The 22,414-nt window shown below is 51.0% G+C and overlaps 1 protein-coding gene across 3 annotated transcripts; it reads left to right on the top strand.

Moving 5' to 3' along the window:
• Positions 1-1,252: 1,252 nt before the first annotated feature.
• Positions 1,253-20,124, top strand: RBCK1 (RANBP2-type and C3HC4-type zinc finger containing 1). Of its 3 annotated transcripts, none has more exons than XM_082645424.1 (12): positions 1,253-2,044; positions 3,106-3,250; positions 9,698-9,791; positions 9,902-10,100; positions 11,284-11,405; positions 11,502-11,675; positions 12,871-13,031; positions 14,102-14,213; positions 16,919-17,098; positions 17,827-17,925; positions 18,307-18,411; positions 19,417-20,124. In XM_082645424.1, exons 1-12 carry the CDS (start codon positions 2,023-2,025, stop codon positions 19,495-19,497), a joined length of 1,494 nt encoding a protein of 497 aa, XP_082501550.1. In that variant the 5' UTR covers positions 1,253-2,022; the 3' UTR covers positions 19,498-20,124. The 3 variants fall into 3 exon arrangements, with proteins under 3 accessions (XP_082501550.1, XP_082501549.1, XP_082501548.1); XM_082645423.1 differs by having other exon boundaries at positions 12,907-13,031; positions 18,268-18,411; XM_082645422.1 differs by having other exon boundaries at positions 1,257-2,044; positions 18,268-18,411.
• Positions 20,125-22,414: the final 2,290 nt, after the last annotated feature.

Below are 22,414 nucleotides of genomic sequence, written 5' to 3' on the forward strand. Positions count from 1 at the left end.
TCACGAGAAGACTCACCCTACAGGGACTTCTAAAACAACAGTTCTCAAACTTGGCTTCTCATTACACTCATCAAAGAGCTTAAAAACTCCTGATGCCTGGACCCACCCCCAGATATTCTGAATCAATTGATCTGAGATGTGACCTGGGCATAGGATTTTTAAAAGTTCCCCAGGTGATTCAAACATACAGCTCAGGCTGAGAACCTCTGTCTTATGGGATATATTTCAGGCAAAAAGAAATTGATCCCAGATGAAAGTTTGAGATTCCTTCATTCATTTAACGTAATCCATGGGCAACTATTATGTGTTGGAAACTGTTCTAGACACCAGGAACACAGCAATGAGCAAAACACACAAAAGTCCTCACCTCTAGAAGAGGGAAACAGTCAAAAGATAATGAAGATAAAGAAGTAAAATATGTTGTTAGATAGTAATACATGCTTTGGGAAAAAATGAAGCCAGGAAGGAGAATATAAAATGCTAGATTTAGGGGGGTGTGTGTGTGTGTGTGTGAAATTTCAGATAGAGTGGACAGGGAAGACTTTTGGGAAAGCCCAAAATAAAGGGCAAGAGCAATGCATGAAGATATTTGGGCTATGGCAAGTGCAAAGGCCCTGAGGTGGGAGTGTGTCTGCCTTGTTCCAGGATCTGGAGGCCAATGGGTCTTGAGTGGAGTGAGCCAAGAGGATAGTAGTCAGAGAAGGAGCGGCGGCAGTTGCAGGCCTTGGGGGGACCTCGGCTTTTACTTTGAGTGAGATGGGAGCTATTGGGAGTGTTTTGAGGAGTGGCACGGCTTGATTCTAACAGGGCCCTCTGGCAGCTGGGTGGAAAATGGATTGTAGTGACCAAAAGAGGAAGCAAGGAGCCCAATGAGGAGGCTGGTGCAGTACACCGGAGGAGAAAGGATGGAGGTGGATTGGGATGGGGGGTGGAGGAGGTGAGAGGTGACAGATTCTGGAACTATCGTGCAGGCCAAGCCCATAGGATCTGTTGATCTATGGGATGAGGGGTGGGAGAAAAGTTCAGGGGTGGGAAGACTGGAGGATGCAAAGAGCTTCCAGCCTGTGCCCGGTGAAAACAAACTTCATTAGTGGCCCAATCAAAAGGTGGAGAGTGACCGCCGAGAGGCAGCGTCCGGCTGGCTAAGGGTGGGTTTCTGAGGCCGTCCGGCCTGGATTTAAAACCGGCTGCGTGGCCTCAGGCAGATCAGAAACAAACAGAGCCTCTATTTCTTCTGCAAAAGGAGCAAGGACCGCCCGCCGCAGTGCTGGCAGCTGGACTGAGCAGGGGCGGTCTCCTCGTCGCTCCCCGCCCCTCCCGGCCCCGCCCACTCCCCCACCCCTCCCGCGGCGCTGCCGGTTAGGCTGCTCCGGTGAGTGAGGGTCTAAGAGTCCGGGTCCGGCCCGGGGCGGGGTGGGAACGCCTCGGGCTGCCGGACAGAGCGCCCCGGACCGCCGAGATCCGGAGCAGAGGCCGCCGCCGGAACGGCGGGGACACCCGGATCCCGCGAGACTCTTCCGCCCCACTTCCGGGGCCGCCACTTTCACTTTCTTTTCCGTGGAGGCTGCTCCCCTCCCTCTCCTGACTGACAGGGGCCGCTCCGCGGGGGAGAGAGTTGGGCTGAAATCCAGCGCCCCGGAGGGCGCTTTTCCCCAGCAGGGAAAAGGGGAGGCCCTCCTCGGGGACTCGCAGCGCCCCGGCTGTGCGTCGTCCCTCCCCGCAGCCAGGCCTGTCCCGTTTCCTCTGTTGCCCTTTGCGGGCTTGGCTTGGTGCCCCCTTTCACCTCCCACGCGGGGTCCCGGCCCGTTCCCTATCCCAGGCCCCATCCCCGGTCCTCGGGTAGTGTGATGCTACCCGACTGCCACCGGGGACACCGAGGCACAAAGAAGGCTTGGGCTGCGCCAGAGGTCACCGGCCTGGACTGAGTTGCTCGTGGTCGCCCGTCCTCTAGCAAGTGACCGGGAGGTGGCATTTCCCTGGAGCTGCAGCCCCCGCCTGGGGGGATGGGCACAACCACGCCAGATGGACGAGAAGATCAAGAAAGGTGGGCACAGCCTGGAGGCGACTGAGAAACTTCGGGGGGGGGAGGGGGAGGGGCATTAACCCTGTCGTCCCTCTACCCACCTGCCCCTCAGTTTCCTCCCTTGGGGCCTGGTTCCTTGCAGGGGCCTCTTGTCATTCATTTATTTGATGCCCCTGAGGCCTCAGTGGGCCAGCTCTGTTAGGAAGGGTGTAGGGAGCTCCCAGAGGACACAGGAGACCGCCCAGGCTGGTGAGGGAGCAGACCTCAGGGGTCGTTGCCTTCCCCCTGGCCCCTTCCACCCAGCGTGGGAGAACTTAAGTTAGGTCATGTCACCAACCTGCTCACATACCCTCCTGTGCTCCTTGTTCTTAGAACAAAGCCCAGAGCAGTTGGGTGGCCCACAGGCCTGCTGGCTTCGCTGACCTCTGCCTTCCCCCATTGGGCCCCTTGGTCATAATGCTTGGAGCCCCACCGGTTTCTGTTCTAATCCAGCCATTTCTTGCCCAAAGCCTTTCCCTTTCTCTGTACCTGGAACACTTTTGCCCAACCGGGTCTTGACATACCCAACTTCTCCTCCTTCAGGTCTCAGCTTCAATGTCACCTCCTCCTAGAGGCTTTCCCTGATTTCCTTACCCTGTTCATTTCCTTGCCAGCATGGATCACAATCTGAATCTTTTTCTTTTGTTAACTTTGTTAATTGTCTTCTTACTGGGCTGGGAGGTCCATGAGAAGAGGGACCCTGTTTATCTTATTCACTGTTGAAGACCAGTTTCTGAGACAGTGATTGGCACACAGTAAGAATTCAGTAAATGTTTGTTGTATAAATGAGTGGAAGTATGGGGGGACCTGGGAGTATGAAGGGAAAACAGAACCAAATGAGCAGGGAGGGGGAGTGGGGAGTGACAGAGAAGGCCTCCCAGAGAAAAGGGACTTTTAAGCTGGGTGCTGAAGGATATGTAGGAGTTCACCAGGAAGACAGAGAGGAAGCAGCATGTACAAAGGATCACCTCCTTCCTCACCCCCTTAACCCCAGCTCCTGAAAAATAAACCCTGTGCTAACCTGCTTCCACTGTGGATTTCAGCTGAGGAGGTGGCCCAGAGCCTCACCCGAGCAGTGGCTGGCGGGGATGAACAGGTGGCTATGCAGTGTGCCATATGGCTGGCAGAGCAACGGGTGCCCCTGAAGGTGCAACTGAAGCCTGAGGTCTCCCCGACACAGGATATCAGGTGAGGAGTATGTAGCTGACCAGGGACTTAGGGCTTCCTGAACCCCAGTGGGCCGCGATATAGTCTTGCCTATAGAACAGTTAAGTTATTCTTAATGGCAGGTTCTGGTGTCAGGAGACCTAGCTTCAAACCCCAGCTCTGTTACAAATCAACTCTGAGATCTAGGGCAGGTCACTTCACCTCTCAGAGTTTGTTTCTTTCATTTAAAAAATGAGGCAATATTAGTAGCTGTTCTTAGAATTGTTAGGAGGTGTATTAGGGTGTTAGGTCTCATACAACAGAAAGAAACATATTAACAGTGGTATCAACAGGTTTGATGGTACAGAGTCCAGATGTGGAGGCTCTGCTCCCTGCAGTCCTCAGAGACTCATGCTTTTGTCTTGTTATTATGCCATTCATGGCCTCCATTCTGAGGTTCACCTTATGGTCCAAAATGGCTGTTCCAGTTCTAGCCATTGCACCAGCATTCTTGTCAGCAGGAAGGAAGAAGGGAATAAGGGCACCCCCTCCCACTCTCATCTTAAGAACAGAGCTCAGAAAGTTGCACGCACTTCTTCCACTTAACTCCCAAGGCCAGAACCTATTCTCACAGCCACACTCAGCTTGAAGGGAGGCTGTGAAATACAGCCAGGTATTCCACTAGAATTCAAGGCAAGGGTTAATGGATACTGTTAGTCTGCGCCAGGAGGCTTAAACTTGATGCTGAAATGCTTAGCACAGTGCCTGGCACATGTTAATCACTCAATAAATGTTGTTTTTGCCTGCTTTTTTCCTGCTGTGTAGTAAGACAATAGTTTTACAGTTATTAATTTTCAATGGTGGATCCCATTTGATTTTGTTTTATTGAGCTATAATTGACAGACCATATTCAACAATTTAAACAATTCACCAATTTAAAGTTTATAGTTCAAGTTTTAGTATATTTAGTATATTTTAGTATATTCACAGTTGTGCAACCATCACTGTACCCAATTCTAGAACATTTTTTAAGAAACCCTGTATCCATACCTTTTTTTTTTTTTTAATTTTTTTTTTTGCTGCTCTGTGCCCCTTGAACCCATGCCCCTTGCAGTGGAAGCTTGGAGTCTTAACCACTGGACCACCAGGGAAGTCCCAAAACCCCATACCTGCTAATAGTCACTCCTTATCTCCCTACCTTTTTTCCCCAATCCCCCCAACCTTAGGCAACCACTAATTTACTTTCTATCTCTAGCAATTTGCCTATTCTGGAAATTTCATATAAGTGGAGTCATACACTATATAACCTTTTGTGTCTGGCTTCTTTCACTTAGCATCATGTTTTCTAGATTCATCCATGTTGTAGCACGTATCAAAACTTCATTCCTCTTTATGACTGAATAATAATCCATTGTATGGATATACCATATTTTCTTTATTAATCAGTTGATGGACATCTGGGTTGTTTCTACTTTTTCGGCTAACATGTACAATGCTGCTATGAACATTTGTGTCCAGGTTTTTATATGGACATATTTTTTCCCCAGTTTTTTATGGCTGTGTTGGGTCTTCGTTGCTGTACGCGGGCTTCTCATTGCGGTGGCTTCTTGTGTTGCGGAGCATGGGCTCTAGGTGCACGGACTTCAGTAGTTGTGGCTCGAAGGCTCTAGAGCTCAGGCTCAGTAGTTGTGGCGCACGGGCTTAGTTGCTCCGTGGCATGTGGGATCTTCCCGGACCAGGGCTCGAACCTGTGTCCCTTGCATTGGCAGGCGGATTCTTAACCACTGCGTCACCAGGGAAGCCCTCCCCAGTTTTATTGAGATATAATTGACATATATAGTTAGTTTAAGGTATTGTGACTTATAATAAGAAATATATATTTGTCTTCTTCCAGTTCTTGGCACAGAACTCCTAAAACACTTGGAATTTCTTAAGTGATGAGAATGATAAAGGTGCCTTTTGTTATGTTAGTGAGGTGACTCTTGGACTGCCCCTAGATCACCTACGGATGGGGGCTGGTCATCAGAGGAACCAATCCTGTGATTAGAGGATTGGAAACTTCAGTCCCATCACCCTGATCTCCGGGGAGAGGAAAAGGGCTGGAGGTTGAATCGATCATCAGTGGCCAGTGGATTAATCAATCATGCCCATGTAATGAAGCCTCCATAAACACTCAAAAAGACAGGGTTTGGGGAGCTTCCAGGTTGGAGATTTGGAGAGAATTGCACCCCTTCTCACATACCTTGCCTATGCATCTCTTCTATCTGGCTGTTATAGCCTTTTATAATAAACCAGTAATATAGAAAGTAAATATTTCTCTGAGTTCTGTGAGCTGCTCTAGCAAAATAATCAAACCCAAGGAGGAGGTCGTTGGAATCCCTAACCTGTAGCCAGTCAGTCAGAGAACAGGTGACAACTTGGGCTTTCAACTGGTGTGTGAAGTGGTGGGGCAGTCTTGTAGGACTGAGCCCTCAACCTGTGGAAGCTGACGTTGTCTCTGGGTAGAGAGTGCCAGAATCGAGCCCTGCTGGTGTCTGAAAATTTCTTGGTGGTGTGTGGGAAGCCTTCCCCCTCCTCCCCCTTCCACAGGTTGGAAATTGAGCCTCAGAATCATTTTAGGTGTATGACATAATGATTTAATATATGTATGTATTGTGGAATGATTACCACAGTAAGTTTAGTTAACATCCATTGCCTCACATAGTGATAAATTATTTTTTCTTGTGACGACAACTTTTAAGATTTACTCTCTTAGCAATTTTCAAATATATGATAAAATATATGTTAACTATGTTAACATGCTTTACATCACTTCCCCAGAACTTATTTATCTTAAAACAGGAAGTTGTACCTTTTGACCACCTTCACCCCCCACCCTGCCAACCAGTCTATCCTTTTCCTCTGACATCGGTTTTTTTTAATTCCACATATAAGTGAGATCATACAGTATTTGTCTTTCTCTGTCTGACTTATTTCACTTAGCATAATGACCTCAATGCCCATGTTGTTGCAAAGGGAAGGATTTCCTTCTTTTTATGGCTGAATAATATTCCATTGTGTATATATACTGTACATGGAAACAACCTAAGTGACCATGAATGAATAAAGAAAATGTGGTGTATATGTATACAATGGACACATATTTTCATTTCCCATTCTGTGGGTTGTCTTTTCACTGTATTGATAGTGTCCTTTGAAGCACAAGTTTTTAATTTTGACGAAGGACTGTTTATCTGTTTTCTTTTGTTGTTTGCGCTTTTGACGTCATCTAAGAAACCACTGCCTCATACATGGTCATAAAGGTGTATCCCTCTTTATTTTTTTAAGAGGTTATAGTTATAGCTGTTACATTTAAGTCTTTGATCCCTTTTGAGTTAATTTTAGTATATGGTGTGAGGTCCAACTTCATTCTTTTGCTTGTGAATATCTAGTTATCACAACATTATTTTTTTTAATTAATTAATTTATTTATTTATTTTTGGTTGCATTGGGTCTTTGTTGCTGCACACAGGCTTTCTCTAGTTGCGGTGAGTGGGGGCTGCTCTTCGTTGCGGTGCATGGGCTTAATTGCGGTGCGCGGGCTTCTCTTTGTGGTACGCAGGCTTCTCATTGCAGTGGCTTCTCTTGTTGGTGGAGCACGGGCTCTAGGCACTTGGGCTTCAGTAGTTTCGGCGGGAGGGCTCAGTAGTTGTGGCTTGTGGGCTCTAGAGCGCAGGCTTAGTAGCTGTGGCGCATGGGCTTAGCTGCTCAGCAGCATGTGGGATCTTCCCGGACCAGGGATTGAACCCGTGTCCCCTGCATTAGCAGGCGGATTCTTAACCACTGTGCCACCAGGGAAGTACCTGCATTATTTGTTAAAAAAACTATTTTGTCCCTGTTTAATATCTTGGCACCTTTGTTGAAAATTAATTGACCATAAATCTGAGGTTTATTTCTGGAATCTAATTTCTATTCCATTGCTCTATATGTCTGTCCTTATGCCACTAACACACAGTTTTGATTATTATAGCTTTGTAGTAAATTTTTAAAATAGAAGCATGAGTCCTCCAACTTTGTTTTTCTCTTTCAAGATTTTTTTGGCTATTCTGGGTCCTTTGAATCTCCATATGAATTTTAGGATCAGCATGTCAATTTCTGCAAAAAATGTCAGCTGGAGGATTTTGACAGGGATTGCATTGCATCTGTCGATCAATTGGCCATTTGATTTAAATAAAATACTTGAATATTAAATGTCACTGTAGTTTCTGCTATAAAACATACCACTACACACAGCTTGTTTATATCAGTTGTACTTGTTACTGCCACAGCATAATTTAATTAGCTGTTACATCAATCAATAAAACATGAGTGCTAAAAGAGAATTGTGTCTATGAAAACTGAGTTGATTGCTTTAGAAAGACAAGATAGAGATGAGGCACCAAAAATACCTGTTATCATTTTAGGGTGGGACAGTTGTAAAAAATGGTAAAAATCCAGAAGGGCTCTGTACTCAGATGCTTTGAGAGTGTAAGTTTTTGCTCCACTTTAAAGAAGCTGATACTGGAAGTCATAGACCATGTATAATGCGTGTGGTTCATACAAAAAGAAAAAATCATGGGGAACTCCAGTAGCAGATTTGTACTCAAAAAAAGCCATTGGCCTTTTACCTAGAGATTGGCCACTGAATGTGCATTTGTATCCTGTAAGGTAAAATTAAGTGTTAAAGTCTGCAGCTGTTTTTGCAGTTCTCTGCTTTAACGATTTTTCTGACTAACTGATCACGACTGATCCTGATGACATTAGATATAAGGGTTCCAACTGTATATTTCTGTTATTTGTGTTAAGGTTATAGCTTTTAGATTTTGTTTCCTAAGTAAAATTCAGACTTCTATGCTTTGCCTCTAGGTTGATTCTAAAAATGTAAACCCACTAAAATAGCATTTATAGTATTTTGATTATGGAAATATTACTCAGTGTAGAATAAGTAGTGCAGTTGAAACTTTATGCACTTTCATGTTTCAAAACCCCTGTTGCTTGAAGAAGAACGTCTTGAAGGTTAAGATCTCGTCCTTCTTTAAATTTCCTTTACTTTTCTTCCATTCTCCTGCATCAGACTCAGCTATTCTTTTTTTTTTTTTTCTTGTATTTCAAAAACTTTTCATGTGGAGAGGTGGATGGTAAACTTTTGGCATCTATACATGTCTAAAAATTTCTTATTTCCCTTATAGTTGGCTAGGTGTTGAAAATCATTATCCTGAGGAATTTTGAGGTATTTTCTGGAGTATTTTTAAAGCAAGTCTCAGATTTTAGTTCATTCATAAGTAATTTGATATGTCTTTAAAAAATGACTTAAAAAATAACCTCAATACCATTATTACACCTAAAAAATTAACAGTAATTACTTAAAATTCCCTAATACGGTATTTATATTCAACTTTCCTTGATTATCTCGTTAGTGTTTTTTTTTTTTTTTTCTTTTGGCCACACCACATGGCTTGCAGGATCTTAGTTCCCCAACCAGGGATTAAACCTGGGTCCCCAGAGTCCTGACCACTTGTAACTCCCTCGTTAGTGTTTGTTATAGTTGGTTTGTTCCAGTCAGGAGCCAAAGGAGATCAAATAGCATTTCTTAATGTTGTCTGAGTCTCTTTTATTCACTTTCTCTATTTTTAGTGCCATTAATTTTTTTTAAGAAACCTGGTCTTTGACCTCCAGAATTCTCCCACATTCTGAGTTTATGAATTGCCTCCTCATGGTGTAATTTAATATCTCTCATTTTCCTTGTGAACTTGTAGTTTGACCTGAAGGTTAGGTTAGTAAGGAGTCACTGTTACCTTCACAGGAATTCTTCCTCATTTTCTGATTGTTTCTTGCTGTTCTTGCTTTAAGGATGCGGCATTTTCCCAAATCACTCTGGAGGTTCTAAGTGGGCTTTCCTGTTATTGTTCTACACCCTAATTTTTCTGTGTCCTGGGATCAGTTCTGTTTTTTTGTCTTAGCCCTCCCTTTTCATGCTTTTGGTCTTCCAAAAACGTTTGAGCATCTTTGAGAAGGTTGGTGTTTAAAACCGCTTTCTGTGGAATAATACTGTTTGGGTTGAAATCCTGCCTCTAACAGTTATTAATTGTTTACTTGGCAGAGCCACTGTAACCTATCTGTGCCTCCTGTTTTTATCTCTAAAATAGGGGTGACAACAGTACCTGAGAGGATTACATGAGTTAATACATGTTAAGTGCTTTGAAGAGTCTTGGCCTACAGTTAATAACTTGTGGTTTGGCTAAGGAGCCAATAATAGCCAATAATAGAAGAGGTTGGAGAGCTTGGGAGGGGCCAGAGCACGGAGGCCCTTGCCATGCCACAGTGAGTTTGGATTTTATTCTGAGAGCCATGTGGAGCCATTGCAGGGGCCTAAGCAGCGAGTTCTGATCCAGGAGGAAGCACAGGGGAGTGGGAATCCAGGAGCTGGCTGGTGGCTGAGTTTGGACCTGCGGCCCCTTGCCCTCCCCGCAGGCTGTGGGTGAGCGTGGAGGATGCGCAGATGCACACGGTCACTATCTGGCTCACGGTGCGGCCTGACATGACGGTGGCCTCCCTCAAGGACATGGTGAGTGAGGGGCAAAAGGAAGACGCGTCAGGGCGGAGGTCCCCCTTTCGCCCTGCCTCTCTCTACTCCGCTCCTCCCTCCCCACACTCCCTCTGCCTCGTCCCTGCCAGGTGTTCCTGGACTATGGCTTTCCGCCAACCCTGCAGCAGTGGGTGATTGGGCAGCGCTTGGCCCGGGACCAGGAGACCCTGCACTCCCACGGGGTGCGGCGGAACGGGGCCGGCGCCTACCTCTATCTGCTGTCAGCCTGCAACACCTCACTCAACCCTCAGGAGCTGCAGCGGGAGCGGCAGCTGCGGATGCTGGAGGGTGAGGCTCTGCGCCGGAGCGGTGTGCACTCCTGAGGTTGTAGGGGAGAGGGAGCAGGCAGCAGAGCCCAGGGGCTTTCGTCAGGAACGTGCCTGGAGGACCTTATCCATAGTGGGGAAGAGAGGACAAAGGACACCCCAGGAAGGAGCCATTTGGGGAACCATTTAGAGAACAGCTGGTCTAGGGGAGAGGGGCTGAGTTCAGTCCCCGCCCTGGCATTTATCAGCTGTGTGACCTCAGGCAAGTCTCTTCTCATCTCTGCTCTTCAGTTTTCTAAATCTGTAAATTGGACATGATAATAGCTAGTTTTTATTCTAAATTTTTTACTTCTTATTCTGAGATATTTCAGACCTACAGAAAAGTTGCAAAATTGTATAAAGAATTGTATAACGAATTCCCATGTGCTTTTCATGTGGATTCCCCAAATATTAACATTTGACTACATTTGTTTTGCTTTATCATTCTCGCAGTATTTATTTATGCATAAGTAATTTTTTGGAACTGTTATGAGAGTAAGTTGCAGACACGTTGTCCCTTTCCCCTAAATACTTGTGTGTATTTCCTTTAAAAAAAAAAGGGTCATTTTCGTACTACATATACCTATCAAATTTAGGAAATTAACATTGATACCGTCCATTGATCTAATGGACAGATCTTGCTCAAATTTTACCAGTTGTCTCACTAATGTCCTTTATAGTAAAAGACCTGGCCCTTGGCCTCGGTGTCTCTCAGTCTTTTTCAATCTTGGTCTCCTGTCTTCCCTTGGCTCTCCTGTTGTTTGAAGAGTCCAGGCCAGTTTTGTTTTTTGTTTTTCTGTCCCATGTGCCCTCATGAATGGATTCAGATTCAGTATTTTGGCAGGACTACCTCAGAAGTGTTGTCCGTCCCTCTAGGTGCTACACTTAGGAGCACAGGAGATCAGTTTTCAAGCAGGGTTTTTAAGCTGGGAGGCCCCAGGAGCAGTCGTGGGTGGAGGAGGGACTCTGACCCCTGGGAGCCAGGGCACTCGGCCAGGTCTGGACCCACCCGGCAGGACCACCGAGCTGGAGACTCTTCCGGAAGGAGGGAGATAGAAGGGGGTGGGGTGGGGGGGCGGTCAGTGCAGGGCCCGGGGTTCCTGGCTGGCCCAGGGTGTGGACGAAATGGGCTGCAGGGATCCGCACCCCTGAACCCTCCTCCCCAGATCTGGGCTTCAAGGACCTCACGCTGCAGCCACGGGGCCCCCTGGAGCCAGTCCCCCCGAAGCCCGGGGGCCCCCAGGAGCCGGGGCGGGGGCGGAACGACGCGGCGCCAGAGCCCCCGCCGGTAAGCTACCCAGCGCGCGCCCCGGCGCCCCGACCCGCCCCTGCGCCCCGACCCGCCCGTCTCGTCTTCCTGCGCTCACCGCCCCTCTGCCCCCAGGTGGGCTGGCAGTGCCCTGGCTGCACCTTCATCAACAAGCCCACGCGGCCCGGCTGCGAGATGTGTTGCCGGGCACGGCCCGAGGCCTACCAGGTCCCCGCCTCGTACCAGCCGGACGAGGAGGAGCGAGCGCGTCTGGCCGGCGAGGAGGAGGCGCTGCGCCAGTACCAGCAGGTGGGCGTGAACCCTGGACAGACACCTGCAGACTGGACGGGGGAGGCGTAGGCCAGGAAGGGAGGCACCTCCACATTGCCGCTCCTCCCCCTGTTGCTGCCCCCTCCTGATCACACCACTGGTGGTGACCCTGCACTTGACTGTGACCGGCCTCTCCCTGTGCTCATCCTGTCGCTAGGACCCTGCTCCCCGGCTGTGATGCACATCCAGGCTTATCTGCCCCGCTCCCCCCACCAGTGGGCTGTGGCGCTGCCCCTGGCTTTGACTTACACTCTCACTGTGCACACGAGAGTACTGGGCTCTGACCCCAACATCCTAGCTGAGACCCTGACCACTGCCCCGTCCACCGCCCCTTTGTCCGCCTGTGACCTCGCTCTTGCTCCACTCAGCCCTGACCTCATCCTGAATCCTACTCTTCCTGACCTCCCCTTCCTCCCTGGCTGTGGCCCACCCAGACTTCGTAGGATCTTGGACCGAGCCCTTCACCGCTCCCTGGGAGGTTGACCCAGCCCTCTGTCCTGCTCCTCCCACAGTCCCACCCCCATCATATTACGCACGCATTGAGTACACAGATACCTAACCCTGAGCGTTCCCCCATTCTGATCGGATGCTCCCATCCCCCACTTGGACCCAGTCTGCCCTCGTCCCACCCCGGCCATGACCTCACTGCTGGCCCCATCTACAGCCTTGGCCCGGACCCTGTCCTCTCTCCGCCTTGCTCTGCTCCCTCGCGTTATCACCACCTCCCATACCCCTGACCTATTCTGTGACCTTGACCCGGCTCTGCCTTCACCTCCCTGGCCCTAGCCCTGCCCTGCTTCTTGGCAGAGATGGGAGCCCTGCTACTCCTGGTTCCCCGCTCAGACCCTGGCCCCTTCCTTTCCAAACGCCATCGCTCCCTGGCTTGACACTAGGTTGCAGCCTTAACCTGCCAGTGCCTGGCCCGCCTCCTGCCCCACCCCCACCCCACCTGCCTGTTTCCTCGCCTCCCGCCCCGCCCCGCTCCCGGCCCCTCCCTTCCCAGCATCTCCTGCACCTAACCTCAGCCTGCCCAGTCGTACCCCCACCGCAGGATCCTGCTCCCCCCCCCCAACCCTCCCCAGCCGGCAGTTTTGACCCATCCCCTGGTCCTGCGCCTTTCTGGCCCGCCCCTGAGACCCTGACCCGCCCCGCGGCCCCACCCCCGTGTGCCCAGCGGAAGCAGCAGCAGCAGGAGGGGAACTACCTACAGCTCGTGCAACTGGATCAGCGGAGCCTGGTGCTGAACAGCGAGCCTACCGAGTGCCCCGTATGCTACTCGGTGCTGGCGCCCGGCGAGGCCGTGGTGCTGCGTGAGTGTCTGCACACCTTCTGCAGGTGCGGCCCTGACCCCACCCCCAGCGATGTAGTTCCTCACGGCTGCGCAGTACCCATGGCTGAAAGGGGGTGGGGCGCAGTGCTCTTAACATCTCCTTGGACGCCCACAGAAACCTGCGAGGTAGGCACTCTCTCCCCTTTTTGCAGAGGAGGAATGTGAGGTACAGAGAGGCCAGCAACTTGCTCGAGGCCGCACAGCTCAGGCATTCTGTCGCCAGAGCATGCGACCTTCCACACAACCGCCAGGCCCATGTAAGGCCTGGGTTCTGGCCTGGCAGCCCGTGCCAGCCCCACCCTGACCCTCGCTGGTGGACAGTCTGCCGTCTGAGACTCCACACCTGGCCCTGGGCTGTGGAGAACGTGTCGTCCTTCACAGCACACATTTGATGAGCTGCCCTGGGTGCCAGGGACTGGGCTAGGCCTGGGGATCCAGGAGTGAACAAAAAGCTCATTTTCCGCCTCCTGAAGCTTACATTCCTGTGCACAGGCCGGTGTTAATCAAATAATCACTGATATAATTGTAAATTGTACCAAATGCTAAGTACCGGTGGATTATGATAAAAGTAACAGAGGCCCTGCCCTACAAGAGGTCTGGGAAGCCCCTAGGGAGGCTGCACTTGAGCAGACCAGGGGGTCCAAAGTGGGTATGTGCCTGGCCTGCCTGTGGCAGCAAGGGGTCAGTGTAGCTGGAGCAGAGGGATGGAGGGAGTTAGGGGATGGGGACAGAGAGGTATTAGGGAGGGTGAGTTACCGGGGCTCTCAGGTTTGCTCTGGGCGGGATGGGATGGGAGGCTTCGGGGAGGGACATGGTAGACCCAGGGAGCCCAGGGAGGAGGCTCCTGCAGTCCTGCAGGTGAGGTGATGGGACCTGGGCCGGAGTGATAAGGGTGGCAGTGGGAGGGACAGAAGTGATGGGTTGGTGGGAGGGATCGGGAGGAAGGGAGGTATTGAGGAGAAGCCCGCCTGGGGTCAGGCCTCACCATGTGAGGGCTGTAGTCCTGGGGGATGGAGTCCTGGGGGATGGGGTTCAGATGACCCCTAACCTCCCTGCCCCTTCATACCTCCCCCAGGGAGTGTCTACAGGGCACGATCCTCAACAGCCAGGAGGCCGAGGTTGCCTGCCCCTTCATTGACGACACCTACTCCTGCTCGGGCAAGCTGCTGGAGAGGGAGATCCGGGCGGTAAGGCCTGTGGGAGGAAGGGGCGCACCCCCTGTCCCAGGGAACTGGGCCCTGAGCTGGCAGGTGGGAACCAGTTTGAGAGTCCCAGTCTCAGGCACCGGTCATTTATCAAGAGCCTTTTCTGTGTGGGATGCTGGAGGCCCAAGGGGTGGGCAGGACAGGAACTAGGGGAAATACCTAGTAAAGAAAACACCCTTATGAAGAAAAGACAGCAGAGCAGTTAGTAGGGGGGAATTCTGTGGCCAGATGGCCTGATGACCTCAGGTCAGATACGCAGCCTCTCTGTGCCTCGGTTTTCTCATCTTGGTTGGGGTCAGAGAGTTTCTGTTTCAAGGGTTGTGAAGATTATAGTGGAAGACGTGTAAAGAATTTGGAGTAGTGCTTGATACATGGTATCAGTTAGCCCTTGTATCAGTTAGCTTCTGCTGTGTAACATTACTCCAGACTCAAAACAACCACCATTTATTTAGCTTATGAATCTGCAAGTTAGCAATTGGGGTTGGGCTTAGCTGGATGATTCATCTGGTCCAGGTTGGGCCTGGCAGAGCTCAACTGGGCTTAGCTGGCAGGTCCACTGTCATGGACTGGTGTGATGGTCTTGTCTGTGACGGCTGGGATGACAGGGCCTCTTTCCACTTTGGTCTCATCCACCCCAGGCTGGCCATGTGCTGATGTCTCAAGGATCCAAGAGCAGCCAGTGCAGGAGCGCTTTCCAAGGCTGCTCACTTGCTCCTGTCCCTTTGGCCAAAGCAGGTCACATGCTTAAGCCCAGAGTTTGTGTGGGAGGGAACCACCCAAGGGTGTGGAGTTGGGGAGACATGAACAAATAGGGGCCACTCCTCCAGCAACATTTCACAGGGCTGTATGTGTCTGCATGTGTGTGTTTTCTATTATTATTAATGTTATTATTATCGAGTTATGCCCCTGACTGCTGGTCATCTTGAGCAAGTGCTCTCCCTTCTCTGCGCCTCCATTTACCCATCTGTAAAGTGGACTGTTGGACTTGATCATTGCTTTTTAAACTGCTGGGGAATGGCCTTCCCAGAATTGGGCATCTTGGAATTCCCAGGCCAACATGGAGGCAGGGCCAAAGGTGGCTGAGGTCCAAATGAGAGACCCCCACCACCGCATATACAAGACCCCGTCTCCACATCACTTCTGCCTATTTCCTACGATGCTGCTTCTCAGAACCCCCTAAACTTTACCAAGTATTTCCTGGCGCCTAAGGGGTTCTGCCTCAGGGGAAAAAGGGCAGACAGAAGGGGTGGGCCTTTGGGAACTCCCAGCCGTTACACTAAGAGAAGCCCCATTTTTAACTGTTGTTTGTGGGGCACCTGAGCAGGGCAGCTCTGGCTTCCTTGCTCTTGCCTGCAGAGGCCCCAAGACATAGATCATTCCATATGTCCTGGCACCCACAGTCGCTGCCCAGAGGCTTTCCCTGTAAAATCCACCTCTGCCAAGGGGCATTGTGATGGGGCCAGAGTTCCTGCCAAGGAGCTGCAGGGCTCATGCTTCCCTGGAGCCCCTGGAGGTTGACCGAAGCCTCAGAGAATAGTCAAGTGTGGCAGAGAAAGAGGACGGGGCAGGGATCAGCATAGTAATGCAGTGGAGGTTGTTTTACAAAAAACATGCCTAAACCACAAGAACCAGAACCGAAATCAAAGAGAAAAATCACCCACCAACTCTGCCATCCCAGAAAATCTCTGATTGCATTTTCTTTTCTTTCCTTTGGTGTCTCTGGGTAGACATGTTTTTTTTTTCTTTTTAAATTAACTATTAAGGTATACCTTGCACACAATAAAATTCGTCCATTGTAAGCATGCAGTTAGATGAGTTTTGACAGATGTACTCTTAAGACTACCACTCAGTCAAGATATAGAACATAGGCATGATTTTTACCTCATTGTAACCAATGTAGGGACAACAGCTTTTGCTATTTTGCTACAAAACCTTTCTAAAGATTATTGTAAACCTCTGTGGCATACATCCTGTTTAGTTCTCCTCTCTGAATAATTCCAGTTTCTGGAATTATTATTAATAATTAATATCAATAATGATTAATATTAATAATTATTAATAATTCCTTCCAGTTTGTAAGGAATGCTTCAGGGAACATTTTGCATGGTGTCTCTTCCTTCTTGTATATTATTTTCTTAGGATAAACTTGTAGAAGTAGAATAAGTCTCAAAGGGTCAGAAAAGTTTGGGATGGTTGAAACATTATTGCCACATGGCTTTCTCAGAGTGCTATGTACCAGGATGCTAGTTTAACCACATCTTCCTGGCATTGCTTGTTATTGTCCACTTTTTCTCCTTTTTAAAAGATTGTGGTAAAATATATATAACATTTACCATTTAACCATTTTTAAAGTATACAGTTCTGTGGCATTAGGTGTAGCCACATTGCTGTGCAATCATCCATCTCCAGAACTTTTAACCTACTTTTTTTTTCCTTTTTTTTTTTTTTTTTTTTTTGGCTGAGCCATTCAGCTTGTAGGATCGAACCCACGCCCCTGCAGTGGAAGCACAGAGTCCTAACCACTGGACTGCCAGGGAATTCCCTTAACCCACTTTTTGAATGGAGTTTTTAACACTGCTATGTTGGACTTTATGGGTTGGGGGCTTCCTGAGGGATATTTGGTGGCCAGGAGGGCACATTGTCAGGTGTTCTGAATGCAGAGCACCAAGGTTGTGGTCTGCTGGCAGCTCCTGAGCCCCGAGGATTACCAGCGATTTCTGGACCTGGGCATCTCCATTGCGGAAAACCGCAGTGCCTTCAGCTACCACTGCAAGACCCTGGACTGCAAAGGATGGTGCTTCTTTGAGGATGATGTCAACGAGTTCACCTGCCCTGTGTGTTTCCACGTCAACTGCCTGCTTTGCAAGGTGGGGACAGGGACCCACACTGCCCAGTCGCTCTGGTCCTGCCAGGAGCCCACTGCCATTCCGAGTTTGTTCTCCTGGGAAGGGAGCTGGGATACTGACCTGGTTGCCATGACTTAGAGCTGTGTGTCAGTGGCCAGGCTTGGCTTGGGCCCTGATCTGAGCCTAAGCCTTAGACTGAGCCCTGAGCCCGGACTGAGCCTCTGAATAATCCTGGCCCCAGACTGAGCCCTGATCCTGGCCTCTGGTGAACCCCGATCCGTCACAGACCAACCCCAGCCCTAGCCCCAGACGGAGTGTCAACTCCTGTCCTGAACTGAGCCCTGCCTGACCCTCACCTCAGGCCATCCCTGCCCTCATCCTCTCAACAGGTGACCACAACAGAGACTGGTCTTGGGCGAGTAGGCAGGGCTGAGCCTGCTCGCAGCCCTGCAAGCTCACTCTTAGAGCATTAGGCCTACAACCAGGGCAGAACACAGCTGGCGACGAGGGGCTGCGGTTTAGGGATTTCTGTGCCTGTCAGGAATTAAAATAAATAGGTATATATGATTATTACCATATGTGATGACCCTGGCTTCACCTCCCTGGCCTCAGGGTGTACGTGGTTTACAAAGGAAGGCTCTGTCACACCATGTAGAAGCATTAGGCGCTTATGTGGATGCCTGCTCTGGTCCTCAGCTCTCTAACTCCCTGGGGAACTTTCTCACCTCGAGCCCTTCATCCTGCTGCAGGCCATCCACGAGCAGATGAACTGCAAGGAGTACCAAGACGACCTGGCCCTGCGGGCTCAGAACGACGTGGCTGCCCGGCAGACGACGGAGATGCTGAGGGTGAGGCTGGGTCAAGGCTGAGGGCTCGGGATTTGAGTTTTGGGGAGGGATGGGGACTTCTCTGGAAGGGCTGTGGTTCATCCAGCCCTGGAGGCTTGAGCACCTGCTGGCATCACTCCCATCCAGAGATGGGACTCAGGACAAGTGGCGAGCAGCAGGAGTGTCCGGGTGGAGAGAGGAGACTGCAGACGCATGGGAGAGGAGGCTGCATGCAGCCGGGCCTGGGTGGAGCAGCATGGGAGAGTGATTCTGCGACTCAGGGGGGTGGCCGGTTTCTCTCTGCAGTGGGGCAGGGGCCAGGGAGTGGGGCTGGGCCTAAGGTCAGCACCTGCTCTGCTGCAGACCATGCTGCAGCAGGGCGAGGCCATGCATTGCCCACAGTGCCAGATCGTGGTGCAGAAGAAGGATGGCTGTGACTGGATCCGTTGCACTGTCTGCCACACCGAGATCTGCTGGGTCACCAAGGGTCCTCGCTGGGGCCCCGGGGTGAGTCCCCAGGGAGCAGAGGGTTCAGGGGTGCTGTGGGAGGGTGCCTGAGAGTAGAGATTGGACAGGTCAGCCCACGGGCCAGTTCTAACCCCACTGCCTGCATTTGTGTAGCTGGTGAACTAAGAACGTTTTTTACATCTTTTAAAATGGTTGAACATATCAAAAGAATATTTCATGACATGTAAAAATTATATGAAAGCCGAATTCTAGTGTCCATAAGTAAAGTTTTATGGGAGCCCCGCTCATTCGTTTGCATACTGTCTGTGGCTGCTTTTGCGCTACAAAGGCAGAGACCAACTGGCCGGCAAAGACTCAGGGAACTGGCCCTTTACAGAAATGTTTGCCCAGCCCTGCCCTATAGGACAGCGGCCAAGGGTGCGGGTGGGAGTCAGAGGTAGAGGGGTGGGTCCCTGGCTCTGGCACACATTGACCATGTGGTTAGGCTGTTACTCCCTTCTCTGAGTCACAGTTTCTTCATCTGTGAAGTGGAGATGATAGCTGGGCCTCAGGCTTGTTGTCAGAATCAAATGAAAAAATGCAAGAGCAGCGCTTAGCGCGGTGCATCTGTCACCTGGTGAGCACGCGCATGGTGGCTCATGGTGGCTGTCGTTGGGAGGAGTGTTCCTGGAATTGGGGCTCGGCGTTATCCGTACAGGCAGACAGTGAGACAGGTGGAGGCGGAAGGAACACACTCTCATGCCGCCAGTGTGCTGACCCACCCCGAATATGCAAAAATCCATCAAGTCCTCTCTGGCTCCAGGTCTAGGGGTGGGTAGCCAGACCACATAATTGAGGCTGCTATGGGAGCCCCGAAAGGCCTTAACGGCTGCCTCCATCTGGTAGCTGGGGCTGAGAGGGTCATCTTAGCAGGAGGATGTGCCCGAGCCAAGGCCCAGGGTGGGAGTCTGTGCTTTGGGGGTGTGATGGAGTGCATGGCGGAGGGGAAGGAGCCCGCTGTCTTCACTGTCCTGACCTTTTCTCCTCTCCCCGCTCATCCTCTAGGGCCCGGGAGACACCAGCGGGGGCTGCCGCTGCCGGGTGAAGGGGACTCCTTGCCACCCCAGCTGTCAGAACTGCCACTGAGCTGAGGATGGCCTGGTCCCCATGCTGACCCAGCCCCACATCTGCAAGCTGCTGTGGGACAGGGCTGGTGCTTTGGCTCTGATTTCTGGCCTGGGAGATGCCTTTGTGCTTGGCTGAGACAGGGGCCCTGAAGAGGCCAAGGCCCCTGAGCTGTGTGGATGGACTTGTTTGCTGTGGGCATTGCAGAGGCCCTGCCTGAGCTGGCCATTGTCCGTGGCTGCATCTGCCCCAGTGCCTTTGCCCTTCCCCTGGGGCTTGCCAGCCAGACCTTTCATCTCCTCTCTGTGGCTCCCATCTCTGCCTAACCCAGCCTTAAACACAGCCCTGGCCGGAGGCCTTGCTGAATGGAGCCTCTGAGAGCCCCGTGTGAGTCCACACTTCCCTCATCCACCTCCCTTGTCTGCAGGACGCTGAACACTCACAGCCTACCACCTCCCCCGTCGGCTTTCTGGGGGTGACTTTTCTCTGGCTTTGCTGTTGGAGGCCTGGGGCCTCTTAGAATTGCTGCTAATTCTGCTCAGAGCCAAGAGGGAGACCTGGCAGTTTGTAAAGACAGCCCAGCCAGCCCAGCTTCCGTATCTCCCTCTTTGCCGCATGTGTAAACTAATTAAAATGGTTTTCCAGGAAGGGATGAGCGTGATGTCGTGAGAGGGAGCAAAAGGGTCATAGGCCGCGACTCGACACGGAGACAGGCAGGATCCCAAGCTCTCTGGGAATTGCAGCCAAAAGTTGATGGATTGGCCCCTGTCAGTGTAGAACAAAGGTGCGGCTGAGCACTGGGATACTTGCACTGGACTGAGCACCTCTGCGCCCACTCGAGGGGCAGGATGCTGTGGGTCAACGTTGGCCTGGACAGGCAGCTTGCAGTGTGTTGAGAGTCCACAAGGTGGGGTCTGCAGGTCAGCGTGGGCTTCAGGGGGAGGCAGGGAGGGGCCGAGGCAGCAGCTACAGGCTGGCAGGAAATTCTTGCTGCAAACTTCTGACCTCTCAGTGGGCATCCAGTGTTGGAGAACAGAGATACTTCAGGAAGAGGTGAACCTGCTGCAGTTGCGGGTGAAATTGTGATCCTACTTTTTAACATCTCAGACAAGATGTCACAGTATTGGTCCAGTGCTGTTTACTATGCCCACTCTGTGCTGGTCAGAGATTAATAAAACACGGTTCTGGGCATCCATTCTGTTTTTACCTCATTCTCTGACCCCTGCAACACCCCTCCCGCCCCCCACTTTGAAGGCCAGCACACTGTCTGAGCCGGGATGTGGATCATCATTACAACAGGCGGAGGGCGTCTCTGTGACTCAAGGTGTGGACTCCAGGTTCCAGGAGTTGGGGCATGTCATTGGGGCGGGGCGGAAGGGCTTATTCTAGACCCTGGAAAGGCACTGCCACCCTGTCGTTGGGTGCCAAGGCTCAAGAGTTGACCCCAGGCTCTGTGAGCAGAGAGGTGAGAGAACGTGAGTGCCTTCCTGCTCTGCATTGGCTGATGAGGGGCACTCCCGCCCCGGGAGCAAGAAAGTCAGGCAGAGCCATTGACTGGAGGAAACGGCAAGCTGAGCAGAGCTGCCAGAGCTGCGCTGCAGGAGAGCGCGGGGCCCAGGTCAGGGCTAACCACTTGCTCTCACCGGCTCCTCCCTCCTCCCTCTCCTGCCAGGGCCTGTCTTGGCGAACCTTAGGGGCCTGTAGGGGAGGAAAGCAGACCATTCTTTTGGTGCACAGGTACAAACCAGCAAGCCACAGGCGGTAAACAGTCTACCCAGTATTGTTTTAGAAATTTGAATTGGTTGCCGGTATTTTTTAATTGGAGATGCTACATTAAAATCTAGATGCCCAAGTTCTCTTGCAAAAGTCGAAGCTTGGTAATCCTGGCTTCTCATTTCCACATGGCAGGCCAGAGTCACGTGATGTTCCTGATCCAGTTCACCACAGTTCTCGTCACCCCCAGCTCTCCTCACACAGCCCTTCCTGTGCCCTTGCACCATTCTTTCTCCAATGAGTACTAGGAAGTGTTAATGAAACATTTCTTTACCCGTGGCTGTATCAACAGGCTGGCAGAGGGGGGGACCACATGGGCTGTGTGCGTCTTTCACTTGGCCCACTCCATCTACACCAAGGCAGGCATCGAGTTTATGTCTGCTGCAGCCAAATGGGGGGTCAGGAGGGCAAATGGAGGGGCGCAGGGCTGTCCCGGGGTTCTAACCTTCAGCGCCATACTTCACATGCCAGTGGGTGAAGGATCTAAGACGGGCAGGCTCACAGGTGCTCCCTACTGCAGGGTCAAGTGGAGGTGCCTCCCCCCTCCCAAGGGGTCACCCCAAACTGGGCCCCAGCACCAACTCTCCAGGGCAGACTTGAAACCAAACCCCACAGGCTCTGGACTCAGACCATCTACCTGAGGAAGCAGCTGGAGGTCCCAAATGTTCTTGTGTGACACGATCTTTCTCTCCAGGGATGGGGAAGGCAAGGGGAAGCACATTGCTCAGATAAAGAGCAGCTGTTAATGTGGGCAGGAAGTGGTGGATGGGCCCCACAGCCCGTGCCAGAGTAACATGTGTCTTCTAGTGTCTGGGGCTGCCGTGAAAGCCACTCACTTAAAAAGCAGGAAGCTGGAGGCAAGCCCACAGCCTTGCCAGCTCACAAAAGCTGCTTGGCAAATTCCAACCAAATGTAAGTCTGCAGAAAAGACAACTAGCAAGTAAAGGGCCTTTGTGAGGACAGGAGAAAAGGCAGCAGGGAGTCGCCAGCAGCACAAGGAAGAAAGCAAGCCAGGCTGAGCCTCAGGCCCCATCATCTTTTAGGTGGATTTGGCAAAAGCCTCTGGCCTATTCTTCCTTTCAGTCACCACTTCATCCAGGGGTGAGCTCCCCGGGCCCAAGTGCAAGGCTGGCTTAAGGCATTTATTGATCCATTAATGTTCACT

This window comes from Mesoplodon mirus, assembly GCF_964341445.2.
Source record: "Mesoplodon mirus genome assembly, chromosome: 15".
Taxonomy (NCBI): domain Eukaryota; kingdom Metazoa; phylum Chordata; class Mammalia; order Artiodactyla; family Ziphiidae; genus Mesoplodon; species Mesoplodon mirus.